The 23,892-nt window shown below is 46.5% G+C and overlaps 1 protein-coding gene across 1 annotated transcript; it reads left to right on the top strand.

Moving 5' to 3' along the window:
• Positions 1-933: 933 nt before the first annotated feature.
• Positions 934-23,202, top strand: MAPK1IP1L (mitogen-activated protein kinase 1 interacting protein 1 like). The gene is made up of 4 exons (XM_048486767.1): positions 934-1,038; positions 17,337-17,364; positions 19,563-20,270; positions 23,039-23,202. Exons 2-4 carry the CDS (start codon positions 17,341-17,343, stop codon positions 23,048-23,050), a joined length of 744 nt encoding a protein of 247 aa, XP_048342724.1. The 5' UTR covers positions 934-1,038; positions 17,337-17,340; the 3' UTR covers positions 23,051-23,202.
• The last annotated feature ends 690 nt before the right edge of the window (positions 23,203-23,892 follow it).

The raw sequence follows: 23,892 nt of genomic DNA, 5'->3' as shown, positions 1-23,892 counted from the left end.
TAGACATATAAGTATATAAGTCGGGGATGAGGCGGTCTACGAAATCTAAAGTAATAAACAAACAAACAAACAAACAATAGGGTGCTGTGTGGTTTCCGGGCTGTATACTTGTTCTAGCAGCATTCTCTCCTGACGCTTTCGCCTGCATCTGTGGCTGGCATCTTCAGAGGATCGGCATCTTCAGAGGATCGAATGATCCTCTGAAGATGCCAGCCACAGATGCAGGCGAAACGTCAGGAGAGAATGCTGCTAGAACACGGCCATACAGCCCGGAAACCACACAGCACCCAAGTGATTCCGGCCGTGAAAGCCTTCGACAATACAAACAAACAATACATTGTTTTTCACTTTGTGTTTTATTTTATGGTATTTGTCCAACTGAATTTGCTTTATATTTAAATGTTGGAAACCGCCCTGATTCTGGCAGGACAGTGGAGGTATAAAAATATAAACAAATAAAAGTACTGATACCCTGCTTTTAAAGCAGTTTGAATAAACGCAGCAGCTTGAATAAATGATATTAGGCTTAGATTAATAATCCATATTAAATATTGCATACTAAATGCAATATAATTAAATGCAATATTAATTAAATACTAATGGCATTCATTCCAGGGTATGATCACTTTGGGGGTGGAGCCTGGGGGGGGAACAAGGTTGAGGACACCCGCCCCCCAAGGTCGCTCTTGCTAGAAGAAAATCTCTTCTGGATAGAATCCAGCGTTAGGCATCCACCGGCACCGCCCGCCTCCGACCAGCAGGGGCCGCTGTGGAAGCGCCTCCTTCCCAGCGCGGGACGCCTCAGGCGCTCGCCGTCGTCACGTGACCGCGCCCTCGCGCAGGTGGGCGGACCAAAGGGCAAAGCTGAGAGGGCGGCGGCGCGCGCCTCGAGCCACGTGATCTGGGGCGAGTCGGCGTCACGTGACGCGAGACCTTTAGAGCGCGCCCTTTGCAGGCCAGCTTCCGCTTCCGCTCGGGCTGAGAGGAAACAGGAGCGGCCGGGGTTGCTGTCGGAGGGCCCGTTCGGCGCGACTCCAGGTGAGAAGGGAGGCGGCTGTGGGGGAGGACTCGGCCGGGCCTTGGTGGCGGCGGCCCCCTTCCCAGAGGCTCCCGCAGCATCTTGGAGACGGGGACAGTGGAAGGACCGGGTTGCCAACTCCAGTCTGGTCCATTCCTGGAGATTTGGGGCCAGTGCCTGGGGAGGGGGGGTGGATTTGGGGAGAGGCGTCTGTCCCACCTCCAAAGCAGCCATTTCCTCCATAGGGAACGAACTTCTATAGGCTGGAGATCAGGAGCAATTGCAGATTTCATGTCGCCCCCTGGATCGTGGCCACATCATGCCATAGAGTTTGCTCTCTGGCGCTGCCAGGAGAACTGGTCTCTGGTCTGGAGGACTGTCGTTTTCCTGAGAGCTCCAGCCCCCACCTGGAGGTTAAGGGGGAAAAACGGGGACAGAGGCACAACTGAAAGCATAAATGCCACATTAACGAGGCTGTGCAAAAATTGGCATGCATTTCCACCGCCCGTTATTATTCATCAGAACGGTGTTTATTCAAGTTGCAAAATTATCAAAGTAAATGATACACTTTTACATTATTGTCAGTCTGAACGTGTGTTCAAGCAGACTACAGAAAGAAACAATTTAAAGAAGCAACACACAGTATACTTACATTTACAGTAATGCAAAAATGTGTTATTTAATGTATTGTCAAAAGCTTTTACGCCCAGAATCACTAGGATCAGTGGTGGGATTCAGCAGGTTCACACCACTTCAGCAGAACCGGTTGTTAAAATGGTGCTTGTATACAATCAGTTGTTAAATTATTTGAATTCCCACCCCCGGAACCAGTTGTTAAATTATTTTAATCCAACCACTGACTAGGATGTTGTGTGGTTTTCCGGGTTGTATGGCCGTGTTCCAGTGGTATTTTCTCCTGATGTTTTGCGGAAGATGCCAGCACACATGCAGGCAACACGTCAGGAGAAAATACTACTGGAAAATGGCCATACAATTACTGAGTTATAGAAATACTACTGGAAAACGGCCATACAACCCGGAAAATCCACAACATCCTAATGTGTTATTTACTTTGTTCATCTTGAATAAACATTGTTCTGATGAGTCTTAATGGTCTGTAGTAATGCATGCCAATTTTTGGCCCAGCTGAAGGTCAGCAGTTCTGCCTTGAAATCCAGGCCTCAGACATCTTCTGTGCCGTAGTAACTGTGAACCGCCGACGGGTCCTCAAATGCTTTCAGGCTGGTATCCCATGTGGCTCCTCGTCTTTGTTCCTTAAAAGGCAAGCCCTGACCCTTGCAATGTGCATCCCAGTTTATATCAGTGGTGTTGCCAGGAGAAAGGAAACAGAAGTGTGTTATGATGCCCAGATGCAATCCTTGCTGGGGGTGCAGTCTGGGAGAGCTTTGGAACGTCCGCAGTCTCCAAAAATAAGATGCTATTTTTGAACTCTGATTTCTGGCTGGAGGCCAGGGCCAATATTAAACAACTTGGAGGCAAAACTAACTTTGCTCCCTTGCAGTGATACTTACAATACAACAACCTTTATTAGGCATATCAAAATAAGCTCCAGAGCATTACAGACATTTCTGAAGTACAAATCAAAAGTACATTCAGAACACAGACAGATAAACTGTATCTAGCATTGGACGCTACTTAGAAAATTCTGTCACTTGTAAAAGAAATTTTGCTACTTTTTCCAAGAGCATGGCCTCCGTGTTATTTAACAAAAGCTCCACAACAGAGTTGTCAGAGTCTCTTTCAGATTTGTCTAAGACCCGCCCAGGAGAGAAATTCCTAATACCCACATATCTCGGACAGTCAAGTATAATGTGAGCAAGAGTCTCCACTTGGTTTTTACAGAGTGGACAGACCCGATTCTGGAGAGGGATAGATAGGTAGCGAGTATTGTAGACTGAGAAATATGCATCTTTTTCAGCGTGTGGGTGAGAAGTCTGATTTTAGTTCAGGGGAAAACCCACCTCTGTGCCTTCCATTTCAAATATTGGGGAATGACTGAGTTATAGAAATAATATCAGATTTGGATTATAGGGTGATGTGTTTGAGAGAATCATAGAGTTGGAAGAGACCCCCAAGTCCAACCCCCTGCCAGGCAGGAACACCCAATCAAAACTGTTAAATGGCCATCCAGCCTCTCTTTAAAAACCTCTGAAGAAGGACACTCCACCACTCTCTGAGGTAGTGCATTCCAATGACGAACAGCCCTGACTGCCAGAAAGTTCTTCCTAATATTTAGGTGGAATCTCTTTCCCTTCACCTTGAACCCATGACTCCTGGTCCTAGTCTCTGGAGCAGCAGAAAACAAGCTTGCTCCCTCACCATGACATCCCTTCAGATATCTAAATATGGCTATTATGTCACCTCTTAACCTTCTCTTCACCAAAGTAGACATCCCCAGCTCCCTAAGTCTCTCTTCATAGGGCATGGATTCCAGACCTTCCACCATTTTGGTTGTCCTCCTCTGGACCCGTTCCAGTTTGTCAATACCAGCAAGAATGTACTAGTGAGGGAGAGAGAGAATAGAAGGAGAATAATTGGTTTTTATACTCTGCTTTTCCCTACCTTTATGGAGTCTCAAACGCAACTTAAAATCTTGTGCACCTTTGGAGTCAGGTGCAGCTGAGAGAGTCCTGAGAGAAGTGCGACTGTCTCAAAATCAGTCAACAGGCTTCATTTGGAGGAGTGGAATCAAACCCTGTTCCCCAGATGAGAGTCTGCCACTCGTGTGGAAGAACAAGGAATCAAACCCAGTTTTCCGGATTAGAGTCCGCTGCTCTTTGTCACTGTACCATACTGACTCTTTGGTCCCCTTTGCTGTAGGGAGAAAGGCAAGTGCTTGTTGTACAACCCATACCTAGACAAAAGTTAGAAGTGAAATCATAGGATGTCAGGGGACCGTTTGTGAGGGAGTTCTAATTTGGAAGAGAGACCTGGACAAACATCTATCCAGGATGCTCTATTTGGGCAAGCGGCAAGCACGTGAGTGTTAAGCAAACCTTTGGCAGGGGTGTAGCGCAAACAAGAACCGCAAGACACACAGTCACCGCTCAGGATCCGCTTTTATTTGCTAACCACCACCAAAGTGTCTCGGCCAGACACAGCTGTTTCCAAGCTTCTTCCACTGGAGTGGACTGTGGCTACTGATACACAAACCAGGTGCCAATCCTACGCCCATGCCATATCAGTCTTTGCACACGCTATTTGGTTATGCGAAATAATTGCACTGATTTATTATTAATCGCACTAGTAGGAGGGGAGTGTCCAAACTGTCAAATAGATCATGTCCCATCTAAGTAATATTACGTACCTGCCCACCCTTCCATGATCGGGTTTGGACAGACATTACATATTTACATCTCTTTGTTGCCACATTGATACAGACAGTACATTCTCAGTTGCTCACATAAATGTACATACTTTTCTTTAGTAGTAGGCTTTCTGGTTGGCATGCCAGTTGCTACATCTGACTTTGAATCCACATACCGCAGCCTAATGAACCCACATTGTACAAGTTCTCGCATCTGTTCATATTTCACGCCTATGTAATTCTGGTTCTAGCCTTTAGATTCTCTGTCTCTGCTAGATGAATGGTCAGTCTTGTGAATCCCTTCCAACATCGGATTATTGTTGCACTGCTCTAATCCTGACAACAATGCTTTCAACCAGACTCAAGTTCGTCAGGCATGCTCAGAGATGGCACAGAACCCAGCCCTCCCCGCAGTTGAGAGACTAACTGGAGGTCTGTCTGTGGGACTGCCAGGATACTGGTACATTGGCATAAGTCACTACAAACCCTGTGCATGACTCTTCTTGGTTCTCAACCGGCCAGCAAAAGAGCTATCTGTTGGTTGCACAAAAACATCGGCCATTCTGTTTCTCTGTTTTAATTCAGTAATCCAAGTCTGTGCAGTGCCATTCAGATATCGTATATCACACGTGTCAGATTCCATCCAGTCATGCTGCGCTATTTAGCAGCATGTCGGCTTAGCATGCTTAATGCAAAAGCCAGGTCTGGTCGCCATTCAGTTTCACATGGACATATGAAGTAAAGCTTTCCTAATAGAGACCTGTATAGTTCTGGATCACTACACAGTTCTGTATCAGATCCTTTACAAAAAACTCTACAGTCATTGGTGTCGTAGCAGTTCTCCCATGATCTAACTCTGCTTTCTTTTGACTATGGCTTCTATTTCTCTTTCTGGCACATGAAGGAAGCCTTGTTTTGTTACTTGTTTAATGCTCCATGCTCTGTGTAGTGGGTTATTTCATCTTGTGATCTTTCACCACAAAGCAAGGTTTCACTGAGTTCTTTTGTAGATGTTTTCTGCCTGCTGGTCAAGTCTTAGTACATACACAAAATGTCATCAACATACACCTCAGTATGATTTCTCTGTCTGATGCTTCTGACCTCTTACATACATACATAGGTATTTCAGCAGAGGCAATGATGGAAACCTTACACTTTTCAGTTTTGTAATCTAAGCAGCAGTACCAAAGTTCTCCTCCTAGATTGAATCAGGTCACAGGGAACGCTGCAGCTTATGTAAACCATGTTTGGGTCATCAGCTTCATATCCAGAAAGTATGGCAGGTGGCTTTACATAGACATTTTTGCCTTTAGTGGAGCATTAATGTAAGTAATATTGAAAATCAAAATGGCGTGAACTCATGCCATATTTACTCGCTAGAGCAAGGACAGACTGTAAAGACTCTGGTCTGGTTGTGGAGAGAATACCCTTCTCCTCCGTTTTTTTCCTAGCAAAGCCCCGAAAGCAACAATTCTTTTGCCTTATAAATCAGCCTATTATCGGGCAACAAGTTTTCTTCTTTAAATACCCACTTAGAACCGATTACATTTTGCTTCGGGTGCAGTTACCTTTACAACACCACATTTTTTGTTTAATCAGGTAATTAAGTAACTTCCATAGCTTCCTCCCACTTCTCTCTTCTTCAGTGTAGAAGAGATAAAATCTCTGCATAGGAGGACGGTTCAAAAAACATGAAGTTCGACACACATAAACATTCTGGACTAGACCAGACCGTCAGGGTGGTACTCTTTGTTTATCCTTCTTTGGATGTGTTGGGATAGTTCGCTCCACCTCCTCCCTTCTGACTCTTCACTAGAGGAGACAGTTTGTTTATTTCTCGGACGCTTTCACACTCTTCTGAGCGCTGACCTTGAAATAACAGTAGCTGGCATAAAGCTCTGCTGTCCATTAACTGTTTCAGGCTCAGTAATGGACAGTAACACCTCTGTGTTTGAGGATTTCTCCCAGTTCGCATGCGTTTAACAAAATTAGCACTGGGAGATGACAACCCGGCCTTTAAACATGATGTAAGAAACGAAAACCTTTTCACAGTGGTCTAAAGCCAACAGTTGTCAGAGTTTTGCCACTTCAGGGGTCACCTGTCTGTCTCTGCTGTGGTGGCACCAACACATGAGCCTTTACTGCCAAAAAATCCCGTTCATGCTGATAAGTCAGGATTTTTTTCCCATACAGCAGGAAAACGGGGTTTGTTTTACTACAGAAGACCATTCTATTCAGCACATATGTGGTTGCATTTATTGCTTCTGCCCAGAAGTATTCTGGGCAAATCAGCATCTAACAGCATGCTTTCTTTCATTTTATACGGCTATTTTTCTTTTCCATAATACTGCTTCTTCAAGGAGCTCCGGAGGAAGGACTAGTTTTATGGTGTTGATTCTTCTTTCCTTGCCGCCAAGACTGAAATTGACTACCTGTCTGATTCTCCCCCCCTGTCCATTCATTGCAACGCTGTCACCTTTCTGACCCAGTTCTTCTCTACTTCATTTCCACTCCAGTTCTTGAACTTTGGAAATGCCTCCTGCCTTCGACTTTAGGAAAAGGAGTAACGTGCACTCTACTTCAAAATCACAATTAATAGAACTGATATAGGTACTTCGCTTTTCCTGACTGGAGTTGGAACGGTCCTGTAAGATCCATATGGGACCAGTTGAGGACGGATGTAGACTCTTCTGGTGTTTCTGGTAGTTGAAGGATAATACCACTTTGTCTCTGCCACACACAGAGCACTCCAAAACTTTTGCAGGATTTTACCTTCTCAGACCGCCATTAACCTTTACTAGGGTTGGCTAGTGCTCTGAAGTTCATGTGTCCAAACACACAATGCATGGGTACTAAATGGGAAATTTACTATCATGAGGATGGAACATTAGACACTGACATTTGTTACCTTTCTCAGACATACAGATTGTGTACCATTATCACTGTGTTCTAAATAATACAAGCCATTTAACAATTTCCTTTGGCGCACACAATACCAACTTCATTTTTAGATATTGTACATGTTTGATCAAGCAAAGTAACAACATACCCATCTGTCGCCATTTTAGCGATCGCCTGAGCAAAACAGAAATCAAACAGGCTTATAAAGCGATTTCATTTTTAATGTGTCCTTGCAAAGCAGGCACGCAGCTGTTCCCTTGCTTCTCCACAGAGGCTTGAGTCCCGCTTACAAACACACATCGTTTGATGTCTGGTAATGAGATCCTCTGTGGGCAAATGCTCACGGGTTCAATGCATGTGCATAGAACAGGTAGAGTCAATGAGCCAAGTTCCATCTCTGTCCGTGCAGTGCATCGGTGAACCAAAAAAAGCAGACGTAAGAAGAGGCAGAGTCCCTCTCCCCAGGACTCCTTCTTTCTGTCTCTGTTTGGGCTCACGGTCCACAGCACTTTCACGCATGTTTTGCTAAGGGCCAGGAGCTCCATTAACCGGGTAGCAACGCTTCTGGTCGCGACAAACAGCAGGCACGACGGACGCAAACCCCTGTAGGAGTTGTTTCCTCTGAGTACTCGGCAACGCTTCTTCTGGAATTCCTCTCTGTCGCCGTGAAGTTCAGCAACTTTCAGGTGAGACGTAGTCCAGAGTTGCGCGGGCATCCTCGAACTGCCCGTTGAGGCTGCTGACCAACGACTTCCCAACGTAATCGCCCAGCTGCATTTAAACCGCAGGTAGGCTTTTATGAGTCCTCATAAAGCAGACCACGATCGAAGCCAGCTCAGAAAATAACGCTCGTGATTTTCTGTAGGTGCTCAGAGACGGAGTCACCCGTCCAGAGTCTCCGAGATGTGATGTAACCGTCTTGTTAGTAAGACTTTCTACCCAACAGACCTAATGCTGGTAGACGCTTCTGAGTAAGTTCCAGCATTCCGGCGGCAGACGCTTCAAAATCTTTTGATGTAGAGCAGTTGGGAGCTTTCTACCGCCAAGATGATGGATGCTCTTTGCCCGGGCTTCCTTCGTGCTCTTAATATCTCCAACGCTGGAGGGCTGCGCTGGTAAGGGAGCTGACACAAAGTCCACAAATCTCCTCACGCAGAAGATAGGCTTTCATCTTCAAACACCAGGTCACATAGTTGTGCTCTGTCACGCTCGAAAGGCAAAACCGCAAAAGAAGCAGCCATGGTGCAGTATGCCGGGAACTGTTTCTCGACACACAGTAACAAAACAGCTACTCTTTGCAAGCGCAAGCACCTGTACCCATAACCTGTCGGGCTACGGGCTGCCACGCAGAGTAGGACACCTTGAGGTAAGGCAAACAAGAACCGTAAGATAGCCACAGTCACCGCTCGGGATCCGCTATTTGCTAGAGCACCACCACCAAAAGTGTTCAGCCAGACACAGTTAGCTGTTTCCAAGCTCCTTCCGACTGAGTGGACTGTGCCCACTAATATACAAACCAGGTGCCAACTGATGCCCATGCCATACTGCCCTTTGCACATCGCTACTTGGTTATGCACACTGCACTGATTTACACACGTAATCTAGCAGGAGGGAGGTCCAACTGTCAACAGATCAGTCCCATCTAAGCACATGTTCCAACAATGTTTGGTCTAGTAGTGGTTCTTATATCTCCAGATGTTATGGATTAGAGCCTCATCAGCCCCCACACAGCACGACCCACTGGGCCATGCCAGTAGGGAGACTGAGATGGGTATTGTAGTCCATAACATCTGGAGTGCCAAAGGTTCGCCACCACGGCTCTAGGGACAAATTGAACAGGGGGTTGAATTGAACAGGGGGTTGAACTATATAGCCTGCATGGCCCCCTTCTAATTCTGTGATTCTGTTAACTGACCCAACAGGTAAAATCCTGCTCCTGGAATTATTTAAATAAGCCATTCTTTCACAAATGTTTTGAATGCACTCCTGAGCCTCAGGACTCTGAGATTTCAGAGAGACTGGATTCTTCTTCTGAGCTTCCAACTAAATGATAGGTTGTCTTTTCATTAAAAAAAAATTATATGTGGAGTTGTGCATGTTAACCAGCAATGCAGTTCTCCGGTCACCATCACTTCCGTGCACGTGGGTATGTTTTTATCCACAGAATGTCGCCTGATTGTCCAATTCCTGGTTCAGGAATGTGACATTATCATCACTCTATGAATATGCACATTTTCCCATTCTGATAGGGTGATTTCTTCCATCTAAAAGGAGTTGGTCGGTCATGTTTAACAAAGTGCTTAAAGCTGTGCTTTTGATGACAGTTGATTAGAAGGGCTGTTTAGCGAAATGATGCTAAACGATTGCCAAGACCGAAACAATTTATGCCACAGAGGAACTGGAGTAATTGAGCCGTGTGATGTAGCAAAGTCAAGTGGGATTTCAACAGCCAGCCAATTAGCTTAATGAGAGGGGGAAAATAGGATTTTTAACAAGAACACCTCTTGATGGTCGGTAGGTGTTTCTAGCTGTTGTGAGGCTGGAAAATGCATGGATTCCCAAGTGTGGCTGTTCTGGTCTCTAGTGTGATTATTGTGTTCAAAGTGGATAAAGCCATAAAATAGCCCTCCCAACAGGTCCAGAGGAGGGCAACCAAAATGGTGAAAGGTCTGGAGTCCGTGCCCTACGAGGAGAGACTTAGGGAGCTGCGGATGTTTAGTTTGGTGAAGAAAAAGTTAAGAGGTGACACGATAGGTATGATTAAATATCTGAAGGGATGTCATGTTGGTGAGGGAGCAAGCTTGTTTTCTGCTGCTCCAGAGACCAGAGAATCCAGGAGCTCGCGGGCTTCTAAGGGGCAGGAAGGAAAAGAAGAGTCCTTTACCAAACATCAGGGAAAACTTCCCTGGCACTTTCAGGGGCTGCTCTGACAGTAGTGGAATGCATTATTATTATTATTATTATTATTATTATTATTATTATTATTATTATTATTATTATTATTATTATTAATTAGATTTATAGGCCGCCTCACCCCCAAAGGGCTCGAGGCGGTTCACAATACAGCTGTTCCAATAACAGCACATAAAATACATAACTAAAACTAACCACGTTAAAACAAATTTCCACAGCAGCTATATCTTAAAATTTAAATAACAAAGTTAAGAGCAAGCAAAATTAAAGACAGGCGCCCGATCAAAAAGGCTGGGAGGGGAAAGGCAGGGCCCAAGATGGAATCAAGGCCCTGCCAAGATGGAAAACTGGCAGCCTGAGTGGGAGGCTGTAGATCCTCAAGGCCGGGGCCTCACCAAAGGCACCGTGGAAACAGCCCAGTCTTGCCAGTGGTCTCCAAGTGGAATGCACCTACCCTGGGAGTGTGGTGATGGAGTCTCCTTCTTTGGAGGTTTTTCAAGAGAGGCTGGATGGCCATCTGTCGGGAGCGCTTTGATTGTGTGTTCCTGCATTGCAGGGGGTTGGACTTCATGGCCCTTGGGGGTCTCTTCCAACTCTCAGTTGGTTAGCAGTTTGAGGGAATTGCAGGATAGTAGTTACAACAACAGCTGTAGATCAGCATCCCAATAAAATACCTTCATGAATCTCAAGACAGTTTTTCGAATAGGCCATCAAGTCCCTATTCTGGCAGAAGCGCTGAGACAATTTTGAGACCAGGTTCTGCTCACCGCTGGGCAGGTGGGCTGTCTGTGCCGCCCCCTGATGTAGCAATGATGCGTAGGTGGGTGAGGCAACACGTTCTCCTGAAGACTCGCCCACTGAAGCAGGACATTTCGCTTCCTTGTGATATGTTCTTGCTTCATGCCACGGAGCGAGCACGTCTACAGCCAGGCCGACGAGGAGTCATGCAAGAAAATTGAATGTGATAGCTGTTGGCAAACCCACATATCCCATGTCTGTGTGGTAGAGCAGCAGTGGCGTAGGAGCTCTTGTATCTAATCTGGAGGAACTGGGTTTGATTCCCAGCTCGGCCGCCTGAGCTGTGGAGGCTTATCTGGGGAATTCAGATTAGCCTGTACACTCCCACACACGCCAGCTGGGTGACCTTGGCCTAGTCACAGTTCTTCTGAGCTCTCTCAGCCCCACCTACCTCACAGGGTGTTTGTTTTGAGGGGGGAAGGGCAAGGAGATTGTCAGCCCCTTTGAGTCTCCTGCCGGAGAGAAAGGGGGGATATAAATCCAAAACTCAAAAAACAACAACCCCAAACTCTAGGGCAGGAATACAACTTTTTTAAAATAGAAAAACTAGCTTTCTTGTATATCATGAAAATAATAGAAAGGGGAGTGATACAAAAGTCTATGAAAATAATAAGTAAGATGGTACAAAACCTGTATTGTATGTATGAATGTGTGTGTGTGTATAAATATAAAGAATCATAGAGGTGGAAGAGACCCCAAAGGCCAACAAGTCCAACCCCTTGCCATGCAGGAACATACACTCAAAGGACTCCCGACATATGCTCATCCAGCCTCTCTTTAAAAACCTCCAAAGAAGGAGAATCCACCACTCCCCGAGGCAGTGAATTCCATTGTCGAACAACCCTGAGGGTCAGAAAGTTCTTCCTAATGTTTAGGTGGAATCTCTTTTCCTGGATCCATTTCTCCTGGTCCTACCTAGTCTCTGGAGCAGCAGAAAACAAGCTTGCTCCCTCACCAACATGACATCCCTTCAAACATCTAAACATGTCTCCCCTTAACCTTCACTTCTCCAGACTAAGAATCTGCAGCTCCCTAAGAGTCTTAAATAAAAATTGTCTGGCTGTTTGTCTGTCTGTATGCTTAACTATCACCTTCATGGATAAATACCTAAAGTCCTTACGCAATGAAACCTTTTTCTAATCTTGCACTTAAATCCAAAGTTGTATGAAGTCTTTGTGTGTCAATCCGCGAAGTCAATAGAGAAGTATCTTTATTTGAAACAGTGTATTTTGAAAGGTATGTTGCAACTTTAGTAAAAGACTTTACTGTATGAAGACTTCACGTGTTTATCCATGAAGGAAACGGTTAAGCATTTTTAGTCGTGATATATGCAAAACAGGTTAGGTTTTGTGTAGTGGAATCTTGTTTCTTATTTTATTATCTATCACGGCATTAGCCTGTGTGAGAAACTGATTCTGTTGCTTGTATCATCCACTAACCTTCTTGGAGCAGCAGTGGTGTAGGAGGTTAAGAGCGCGTGTATCTAATCTGGAGGAACCGGGTTTGATTCCCAGCTCTGCCGCCTGAGCTGTGGAGGCTTGTCTGGGGAATTCAGATTAGCCTGTGTACTCCCACACATGCCAGCTGGGTGACCTTGGGCTAGTCACAGCTTCTTGGAGCTCTCTCAGCCCCACCCACCTCACAGGGTGTTTGTTGTGAGGGGGGGAGGGCAAGGAGATTGTAAGCCCCTTTGAGTCTCCTTCAGGAGAGAAAGAGGGGATATAAATCCAAACTCCTCTTCTTCTTCTTGCTGTTCCTTTGCCCCTTTCCTTATTTGTCAGGATTCATGTCTCATGACTTGAGACTTGACCTGCCCTAAAAGAAGTCAGAAGTGTAAAGGAGAGGATTAGAGAACCAGATTTCAAACCACATGTTGCAGTTATAGCTTTGCTTTTCCACAATTGTCACTTTCCCATCCGTCACCTACCAACGTGTAGCAGGTAGACCTTTGTGTCTCTGGTCTCATTGTTTGCCCCGTCCTCTGCTTAGCCAACAGGTGGTTTCAAAGTCTGCCCTGTTCAAGAGATGGGTGTGACTGCTCTGTTACAGAGGTTATCCGAACAACAGTGGCTGTTCTATTTTTAGGCACGCAGCGTTGAACAGGGTTGGCCAATGGCGTGGCTGCTGATAGTCAGCATTCTTCTGGGTTGACGAATCCAGTGTGTTCGTTCCTGGAAACAACTGATAAAATCCCTGCAAACGCGCAGCTGTGCGGAGGCCCCTAATAAATCATGCTCTGCTGTGAAGTACATTTTAACATTCCAAAAGGCAGTTCAAAGAGTGCTAGGCAGACGCTCCCACCCTCAGCTGTTTGTCCTGGCTGCGTTAATCGTTACTTGAAATGTTTCTTCCGGTACCCTCAAAACAGTTAATCTAAAAGACATCTTACATCTATATTCAGTAGAACATAAGAACATAAAAAGGAGCCTGCTGGATCAGACCAGAATCCATCTAGTCCAGCACTCTGCTATTCGCAGTGAAAGCCTCCATTCTCAGGTGCCTTTGGGGAGCCCGCCACATGCAGTGATGTGAGGCAATGTGCCTTCGCATGGCCTGCTGCTGCTGCTCTACAGTTAACCTGGTCTGCTAAGACGTTGTTGCAATCTGAGATCAAGGAGGATCAAGATTGGGAGCCATAGATCGACTTCTCCTCCATCAATCTGCCCAAGCCCCTTTTAAAGCTATCCAGGTTAGCGGCCATCACCACCTCCTGTGGCAGCATGTTCCAAACACCAATCACGCGTTGTGTGAAGAAATGTTTCCTTTTATTAGTCCTAATTCTTCCCCCCAGCATTTTCAGTGTATGCCCCCTGGTTCTAGTATTGTGAGAAAGAGAGAAAAATGTCTCTTAAAAAAAGAAGAATAACCTTTAAAAGAACAGAATAAAGAACAAGGCAGTAGAAGCAAATCTTGTTTTGAGTGTCCCATGTGGTTTGAGATTAATAAGTTATGGTACCCGAGTTCAAGGGCTTGTGAGGACAAACTTTTTATAGAGATTCTTGGGATGAAGGGATTTACCAGGTGTGTGTGGCTTAAGGAGTCAGCATGGTGTAGTGATTAAGAACAGTGGGCTCTAATCTGGAAAACTGGGTTCGATTCCCCACTCCTTCATGTGAAGCCTGCTGGGGATCCCTGGGCCAGTCACAGTTCTCTCCAAACTCAGCCCACAGTGACTTAGCACCTCTGAATCCCTCTTGAAAACCCTCTGGGGTTCTAACACATTAAACACGTCACCCACTAGGCAGCCAATTTAGGTTTGGTATTCCTTATATATTAAGGAACAATGCTCATCACATACAATTGTCATCATATATCTATCTCATATCAACAGAATTTCATCATATCACTGTTGTATCATCACAGGAATTATTTTTCTCTTTTTCTATTCAATAATCTAAACATAAACCGTCCCTTCAAAGGTGTTTCCACATCCATTCAAATCCCAGGTTCTTGCAGTTGATCACAAAAGTTCATTCATAAATATTGCGGTCTTCAATTCATTGCTGGCAGGAACGCATCGCGCGAAATTGCGCTCTTCGGTGCCTTCATCGGTGCCAATTTGCCCATGGAACCTGGAATTTGTGATGATACAACAGTGAATGATGAAATTCTGCTGATATGAGATAGATATATGATTACAATTGTATGTGATGAGCATTATTCCTTAATATATAAGAAATACCAAACCTAAATTGGCTGCCTAGTGGGTGACGTGTTTAATGTGTTAGTGCTTAATCAGACGTTGCCTACATCTTTGTTACCGTAACCCTGTGGGGTTGCCATAAGTCAATATGACTTCACGGTACTCTCCAGCACTAGAGTGTGGCTTGTTGCCTGTTTCCTTGTGGGCGGATCCCGATCTTGCAAGCGATAAAGACTGGGCGGGAAGCTGAAGGCGATCACCAGCGAAGACAACATGTGCTGCATAATCTGTACGAGCTTTGATAAGCCTGGGCAGGTATTGAAACAGGCGGCGTTGTTTTACCGGAGGTCTAGGGCTGTAGGTGGCTGAACCTTTGGCACTCCAGATGTTATGGACTACAATTCCCATCAGCCCCTTCCAGCATGGCCAATTGGCCATGCTGGAAGGGGCTGATGGGAATTGTAGTCCATAACATCTGGAGTGCCAAAGGTTCGCCACCACTGGTCTAGGGGAAGAAATCCCTGGCAAATGAGCCAATGACAGACATAAGAACATAAGAACAAGCCAGCAGGATCAGACCAGAGTCCATCTAGTCCAGCACTCTGCTACTCGCAGTGGCCCACCAGGTGCTTTTGGGAGCTCACATGCAGGATGTGAAAGCAATGGCCTTCTGCTGCTGCTGCTGCTCCCGAGCACCTGGTCTGCTAAGGCATTTGCAACCTCAGATCAAGGAGGATCAAGATTGGGAGCCATAAATCGACTTCTCCTCCATAAATCTGTCCAAGCCCCTTTTAAAGCTATCCAGGTTAGTGGCCATCACCACCTCCTGTGGCAGCATATTCCAAACAACAATCACACGTTGCGTGAAGAAGTGTTTCCTTTTATTAGTCCTAATTCTTCCCCCCAGCATTTTTAATGAATGTCCCCTGGTTCTAGTATTGTGAGAACCTTCCCAGTGCGGTTGTAATGGCCAGAGTATCAAGCTAGGATCCAGAAGACCCAGATGCACATCTCCATTCTGCCATGGGTCACTCTCTCAGCCTAATTTGAGCTGATAATGTACCGTGAGTTGTGGTCCTTCCCACTCTGCATGGCGTAGCTGAACTGTTCACCATTCAGCACAGGGAACCTTGTGGTGTGTGTGTGTGTGTGTGTGATTTTTCTTCAGCACAGTCATATTGTGGCTCCACGTTATCGTTCTTAGAATCATAGAGTTGGAAGAGACCCCAAGGACCATCAAGTCCAACCCCGTGCCATGCAGGAACACACAATCAAAGCACTCCTGACAGATGGCCATCCAGACTCTCTTTAAAAACCTCCAAAGAAGGAGACTCCACCACACTCCGAGGCAGTGAATTCCACTGTCGAACAGCCCTGACGGTCAGAAAGTTCTTCCTCATGTTTTGGTGGAATCTCTTTTCCTTCACCTTGAATCCATTACTCCGTGTCCTAGTCTCTGGAGCTGCAGAAAACAAGCTTGCTCCCTCTTCAACATGGAATCCCTTCAACTATTTAAACATAGTTATCATGTCCCCCTACAACCTTTGCTTCTGCAGACTAAACATTCCCAGCTCCCTAAGTCTCCCCTCGTAGGGCATGGATTCCAGACCTTTTACCATTTTGGTTGCCCTCCTCTGGACACGTTCCAGCTTGTCAATATCCTTCTTAAATTGCGGTGCCCAGAACTGAACACAGTACTCTAGGGGAGGTCTGACCAATTCAGAGTAGAGTATTGCAATTACTTTCCTCTTTGGCTGGGCCTTATCCGAATCTTCAGGAGTGGTGACTCGGCCCCAAGTGTCCTGGAGTCAGAATCTGCATTGCGGGCCTGTGGGGGAGGAAATAATGTTTGAGGAATGGTAGTCATTGCAAATGACACACAGCATGCTTGTTTGCCTGCTTCATAAGAACATAAGAACAAGCCAGCTGGATCAGACCAGAGTCCATCTAGTCCAGCTCTCTGCTACTCGCAGTGGCCCACCAGGTGTGTGCGTGCGTGCGTGCAGAATTCTGCTGCTAACAGGGGTGCCCCTTCCTTGGGGGTGCCGGGGGGGAGGGGGTTTGCCTAGTGCTTCTCAATCATGGTTGAAATTTTGAAATACTCCACTCTTCCATGAAAATTGCTGATATTAGGATCTTTTTCACCCGAATTGCCTCCCAGGGTTTAAAAAATGGGGAAACCCTGTGAAGCAACGTAGGAAAAAACTTTCCTTGATTGTGATAGAAGAATTGAAATTACCCAGTTCTTTAGCAGAGTAAAACACAACAAAGTTATTTTAAAAATGAATGATCCTTTAATAAGATTCCAGATATAAAAAGTTAGGCTATAAAATATATTTGACAAAAAAGGAAGACAAAAAATAGTCGTGTGGAAAATGCACAAGCAAGCAAACCAGCTTACGCAATAATCAAGCCGGAAAAAAGCACCACCAATACAACATAAGGATAAGGAGGAGAGAATGAGGAAGGGGTAGGAGCAATGGGGCATGCCAAGCTACCCCATACTATGCAGACAGAGACGGTAACCCCCAAGTGACCCATTAACAGCTCCCCTGCCCTGCATTATCAGAACCAAACCAAAGGGCGCATTTTACTATCTTACCCCTCAAAGAACTTACAGGAAGATGCCAAACATTCTAACAGATTGAAGATACTCTAGTAAAAATATTTCATCCCGCTTCCATGAATGCTGTGCTCTGAAATTAAGAATCGTGTACTTTTTTTTTCTTCCACAGGAAAATGTCAGCTGCTGACGAGTTTTCGGTAAGTCGTACAACCCAACGGCCAAAAAAAACACAGCTTTCTAAACTGTGGTTGATTCATGGAACTGTGATCAAAACAGTCCAGATGTTGCCTGCGGTGCTGTCGGCTTCATATGTGTGGGAGATACGAAGTAGAAACTCCCAGGACTGCAGCTGTTTAGCACACAGCAACACAAACAGTTACGAGTGAGAATCTGGGCCCATAACCTGTTGAAGCAGCGGATTTACTTGGAGTAGACCACCTTGTAGGACGCAATGTAGACAAGAACTGACAGACACACAGTCCCCAGTGCAGTTCTATTTATTGCTATCTACTAACAAAGTGCTTCGCCAGACCACAGGTGTTTTCAGGCACACCTCACTCTGCTGTCTGTTCTAACTATGTACAAAAGTGGTACCAATCAGGTGCCCTCACCTTATCAGGTTTGCACACGGTACAAGCTGTGCACTCGGTACTAATCTGCACACGGCACCTGTTAAAAGGAGGGTCCAGCTGTCATTTAGATTTTGCTCATCTAAACATTCACACATGTTCTGACAGCATTGGCCGCCTACCATGGGTGGCAGCCCGTGGAAAACACCCCTTTAGAGCCTGTTTCTGCAGTCCAAGGCACAGCCCTGGCCGAGAATTCAGTATGCCATAATGCAGGGCTAGTGGGCTGTGTTTGGCTGGATGGATTTCAAATTTTGTTATGCTTCAGAGGGTAGCCATGTTTGTTTACAGTAGAAGAGCACGGCTAGAGTCCAGTAGCACCTTAGGGACCTTGGAGGCAACGTTCCTTGTAAGCTGTGCGCATGCGCGGCCACTGTATCGGTGCTGCGCAGATAAGGAGCCACCAAACAGGGGAGCGATCCCAGGCAGCTCAGTTCCACTCAATGTTTTTGGACTGCTGTGCCAGTTAAGAACTGGTGCACTAATCTGGGGGACCAGGTTTGATTCCCTGCTCTGCCACTTGAGCTGTGAAGGCTTATCTGGTGAACCAGGTTAGCTTATGCACTCCAACGCATGCCAGCTGGGTGACCTTGGGCTAGTCACAGTTCTTTGGAGCTCTCTCAGCCCCACCCACCTCACAGGGTGTTTGTGTGGGGGGAAGGGCAAGGAGATTGTCAGCCCCTTTGAGTCTCCTTACAAGAGAGAAAGTGGGGATATAAATCCAAAACTCTTCTTCTTCTTGGAGCAGGGGTATACAACTCTAGGACTTCAGATGTTCGTGAAGTGTAATTCCCACCAGCCCCTACCATTAATCTACAAACATCTGGAGGGCCAGAGTTGGACACCCCTGGCTTAGAAGAACCATTGCTTGAGGGTATAAGTCAGTGATGGCGAACCTTTTCGAGACCGAGTGCCCAAACTGCAACCCAAAACCCACTTATTTATCGCAAAGTGCCAACATGGCAATTTAACTTTTTAAAGTTGTTTTATCATTGTTGTTCACCACCCTGAGCCCCTAGGGGAGTGGCTACAGCGGTTTAGGAAATCAAATAAATAAATAAATAAACCTGAATACTGAGGTTTTAGTATAGAAAAAATGGTTGGCTCCAAGGCGCGCGTTACTCAGGAGTAAGCTTGGTGGTTGTCGGTGGCTTTGCTTTGAATCAACTATGCAACACTTCGAACAGGTGAATCACGACCCTAGGAGGGTTTACTCAGAAGCAAGCCCCATTGCCAGCAACCGAGCGTACTCCCAGGTAAAGGATTGTGCTTTAGTTCTTCCCATGAAAATCAGTAGGGTTTAACTGTGCTTAACAGGGTTACCTACACTGCTTCCCCAAAACTAGGTCTTAGGTTTAATGCTAATAATCTCCCTGAAATAATTACACTATTATCTCATGACGAACTCTGTGCACTCGTGCCCACAGAGAGGGCTCTGAGTGCCACCTCTGGCACCCGTGCCATAGGTTCGCCACCACTGGTATAAGCTTTTGAGAGTCCAAGCTAACTTCTTGGGTCTACAAGGCTATGATAAGTAGTCATGACCATAGAGAGTTGGGTGTATTCTGGTTGTCAGGTTGCTGTACGCCCCCTTTTGGCTTGGATCGTGTACTTTGCTTGTGCTCGCAAATCAGTACCCCCCGGTGGCTGACATCTTTGTCTGGCTCAGCAGTAGTTGAGGAAATAGATACGTGTAAAACTGAAGTAGCGCTTAGCTGTGATGGAGTCTCATTGGCGTCTCGCTTTGTTTTTTTCCTCTTTCCAAGCTGGCGGATGCCCTCCCCGACAACTCCCCTGCCAAGAACGCCGCCTTGGGCACCACGAAACCCGTTCAGCAGCCCGGCCAGCCCCCGCAAGCCTGGCCTGCCTCCAACCCCTGGAGTAACCCCCCGAGCGCTCCCCCCACAGCCCCTTCCGGATTGCCCCCGAGCACATCTGCCTCCACTGTGCCGTTTGGGCCCCCGCCAACAGGAATGTACCCTTCCCTGCCCCCTGGGGCTCCTGCTCCTTTCCCTCCTCCTCCTCCTGGGTCCGCGTGCCCTCCTCCCGGGGCTCCGTATCCACCTCCGGGGCCCCTCCCACCAGGGCAGTATCCCCCTCCCAACATGCCCTTCCCAGAACTTCCAAGGCCGTATGGTGGTCCGGCAGAGCCCGCAGCTCCCCCTGCCGCTGTTGGACCGTGGGGGTCCATGCCCGCTGGAGGGTGGGGCCCTACCGTGGGGGGTCAGTACCCCGCTCCTAGTATACCATATCCGCCCCCAGGGCCATATTCCACTCCTTCCCAGACACCCGGAGCCGCTGCCACAGTGCCGTGGGGGGCAGTACCGCCTGGACCGTGGGGACCTTCGCCACCAGCCCCCTTTCCACCACCCACCGGCTCCTACCCGGCTCCTGGACTGTACCCAACGCCTCCCAATCCTTACCAAGTGCCACCTGCGCCAGCTGGGGCTCCGTCCATGCCTGGTGGACCTCACGTGAGTATTTCCAACTTGGCTGTTTAAATATTTCTTAATTTAAATATCTTCTTAACCTCTTCACCAAACTAAGCATACCCAGCTCCCTAACGGGTCTTACACTTTCTAGGTTTGTTATTTCTTTTTTAGGAAATAAATTCAATTTCAGAATCCAACGAACCTCCTGGTATTTACTTGTAGGGTCAGGCGGCTATGACAAAGACGATGCTGACTGACTCAGTGGTTTCATTATTGATTTCTGTTCCCTCAGTGGCTGAAGACTGATTTATGTTTGTATTTTTGAAAACCAAGAACTTACTGGTGCACGAAGTTTGTTTATGTACAGACAACAATATGCGTTATTTTGAACGTCATTCTCCTTGATATAGTTTCAAGGAATGAATTGTGAAACAATATAAGATCAAAGGAGCAGCAGTGGCGTAGGAGGTTAAGAGCTCGTGTATCTAATCTGGAGGCTCTGCCGCCTGAGCTGTGGAGGCTTCTCTGGGGAATTCAGATTAGCCTGTACACTCCCACACACGCCAGCTGGGTGACCTTGGGCTAGTCACAGCTTCTCGGAGCTCTTTCAGCCCCACCCACCTCACAGGGTGTTTGTTGTGAGGGGGGAAGGGCAAGGAAGTTGTAAGCCCCTTTGAGTCTCCTGCAGGAGAGAAAGGGGGGATATAAATCCAAACTCTTCTTCTTCTTCAATGAGTCTATTTTGGTATGTTGACTCTGTATTGTTTGCAAACTTTGGGACACTTATTCCTATAAGGCAGTGGTGGCGAACCTATGGCACTCCAGATGCTCATGGACTACAACTCCCATCAGCCCCTGCCAGCATGGCCAATTGGCCATGCTGGCAGGGGCTGATGCGAATCGTAGTCCTTGAACATCTGGAGTGCCATAGGTTCGCCACCACTGCTATAAGGTGTCTGTAAACGAGTCGGCTATTTGAGCTGTGAGTTCCTTACGGTGTAATTTTGTTTGTTCAGTTTACTGCGAGTACACTGACCCCTCAATTGTTGTTCAAGATGGTAGCCCCTCAACTAAGCAGTCCATAAGAACATAAGAACTAGCCTGCTGGATCAGACCAGAGTCCATCTAGTCCAGCAATCTGCTACTCGCAGTGGCCCACCAGGTGCCTTTGGGAGCTCACATGCAGGAGGTGAAAGCAATGGCCTTCTGCTGCTGCTGCTGCTGCTTCCGAGCACCTGGTCTGCTAAGGCATTTGCAATCTCAGATCAAGGAGGATCAAGACTGGTAGCCATAAATCGACTTCTCCTCCATAAATCTGTCCAAGCCCTTTTTAAAGCTATCCAGGATAAGAACATATCCTGTTCACCCTAGTAAAAGAATTTGGGGGTTAGTGCATCAGTAGTATGACAAAAAAAAATTGCACTAAATACAGGCTCACCTACAATGCATCAATCACAACACTCCAGAAAAGTGTGTTACAATTATATATTCATACATTTGACATCATACATTTGGAGTGATTTTGGAGGCATGTCATGTCGAAGAGGGAGGAAGCTTGTTTTCTGCTGCCTCAGAGACTTAAGACACGGCGTAATGGCATCAAGGTGCAGGAAAAGAGATTCCATATAAACTTTAGGAAAAACTCTCTGACCGTCAGGGCTGCTCGACAGTGGAATTCACTGCCTTGGAGAGTGGTGGAGTCTCCTCCTTTGGAGGTTCTTAAACAGAGGCTGGATGAACGTGTTGGGAGTGCTTCGATTGTGTGTTCCTGCATGGCAGGAGGTTGAATTTGTTTGGCCCTTCTAGTCTCTTCCTACTCTATGATTCTAATATAATAACAAAAAAAACCACAGAGCCTCCAGATAAAATCCGACCTTGAGTACAGACTCCAAAGGTTTGTGGTTGCGTCAGATGAATATTATTGTAGAAAATCACATAGCATAATCATTTCGAGTAAAGTTTCAAGCTGGATGGAGGTCTGGCTCTATGGTTTTTTGTTATTATCGTTCTAATATATGTTGTTGGATAACACAGAGTGTCCATCATGCCATTATTAATTTTTTCACTGAAGCACGGCAGTGTATCTTGTTGAGTTTCATATTTATGAATATACTAGCCGTACCCGGCCACGCGTTGCTGTGGCCCAGTCTGATGAAATGGGAAACATTGAGAAAATGGGAAAATCCCCTCCCTCCCCTCTCTTGCATGCCTCCCCTCCCCCTCCCTCCGTTAGGGTGGGTGGCCCATGTCCAAATGTCAGGCCCCCCTCCCTTGCATGCCTCCCCTCCCTCCCTCCATTAGGGTGGGTGGGCCATGTGCAGATCCTGGGGTCCCTCCCCTTCCTTGCATGCCACCCCTCCCTTCCCTCCCGCCCAGTCTAATGAAATCGGAAACAGTGGCCCAGTCTGGTGAAATCGGAAACATTGAGATGGAATTGTAAAGTAGACTATAGTGTGTGTTGCTGTCACGTCCACCAGATGGTGCTGTTTGTTAAAAAAAACATGGTTTTACCTGTCACAGGTGTGACACCTGTATCATAGTATAATAGTAGGTATATACAAACACACGCGTATTTGAATGCAACATTGTGTCAAAATTTCAAACCAATCGGTGGAGAGCTTTCGGAGATTTAAGATTTTGAACAAACGAACATTTACATTTTTATTTATATAGATAATCATAACACTTTGCCCGGAAGTTGTGATTGATTCTTAGCCTACATTCAGTGCAAATTATTTGTCTTTCCTCAAATGATCGAGCCTTTATCTTGGTGCAGGAGAAACTGACCTTTGAAATCCTGTCTTTCGCAGCCCTACCGTTGAACTGGAGGCGGGGAAGCAGAGTCCTTCGGCTCCACCCACACCCACTATTTACGGACATTTTAAAAGAAACTTTTATTTGGTAATCTTTTTTGGAGTCTCAGAAGAACGTGCCCGCCTCCTGCGTGGCGAAGGGCCGCTCCGCGTCAGCCGAACCCTCTTCTGCCGGTGAAGCCAGCGTCTCGTCGGTCCAGGTGAACGGGATCAGCCGGCCAACTGCCCCAGCTCTGCTGTCGTCGCTTGGCCAAGGAGCCCGTCTTGGAGTTCCCTGGAAGCCGCTCAGTGAATAAGGAGTTCTGTGGAGTGGAGCCCAGGGGCCTTCTTGCTTGTGCCCCGACCTGTCACCGTGGGCCGCTCTATACTCTGGACTTTATGGCGGCTCCTGGACCCGACAGTTCTTGCATCTGAGCTGTGTTTAGTTTTTTCAAGTCATTTCCATTCATCCATTGTCTTTGGCAGGGAGTTCTTGGAGAAATGATTGTGGTGCACACCACAGGAATTCAACATAAGAGAAGCAGAGTAGATGAAATCTGAGGTGGCAGGGGGAATTCACAACATCAGGCTGAGATTTTTCCTAGCTGGGGTGGGAATTGTTTCAGGGAAGGATTTGGACGCTTGAATGCCTAGTTCAGCCACGCCGTTCCGGGGGATGGATTGAGGCAGAATGTATACTAGAGAGGGACATCTCTCAACTGATATTGTCGTTGCCATAAAAAGAAATGGGTTTTTCTTCTGAAACGGCCCATTTAAACCTGGACTTACAGCTATTTGCGCTTTAGGCTAGACTGACCTAACTGTTTTTAATTCCTCTTCTGTGACATCTGAATTCAAACAGGGAGGGGGCA

This window comes from Sphaerodactylus townsendi, linkage group LG02 (genome assembly GCF_021028975.2).
Source record: "Sphaerodactylus townsendi isolate TG3544 linkage group LG02, MPM_Stown_v2.3, whole genome shotgun sequence".
Lineage (NCBI taxonomy): Eukaryota > Metazoa > Chordata > Lepidosauria > Squamata > Sphaerodactylidae > Sphaerodactylus > Sphaerodactylus townsendi.
The sequence above is the reverse complement of the archived record's forward strand: the minus strand, read 5'-3'. Positions and strand labels throughout refer to the sequence as shown.

Excerpts from the sequence above, each read along its gene's own strand:
- MAPK1IP1L (XM_048486767.1), top strand. The coding sequence starts at position 17,341 with ATGTCAGCTGCTGACGAGTTTTCG. Across the intron at positions 17,365-19,562 it reads CAGCTGCTGACGAGTTTTCG|CTGGCGGATGCCCTCCCCGA; the intron begins GTAAGTCGTACA and ends CCTCTTTCCAAG.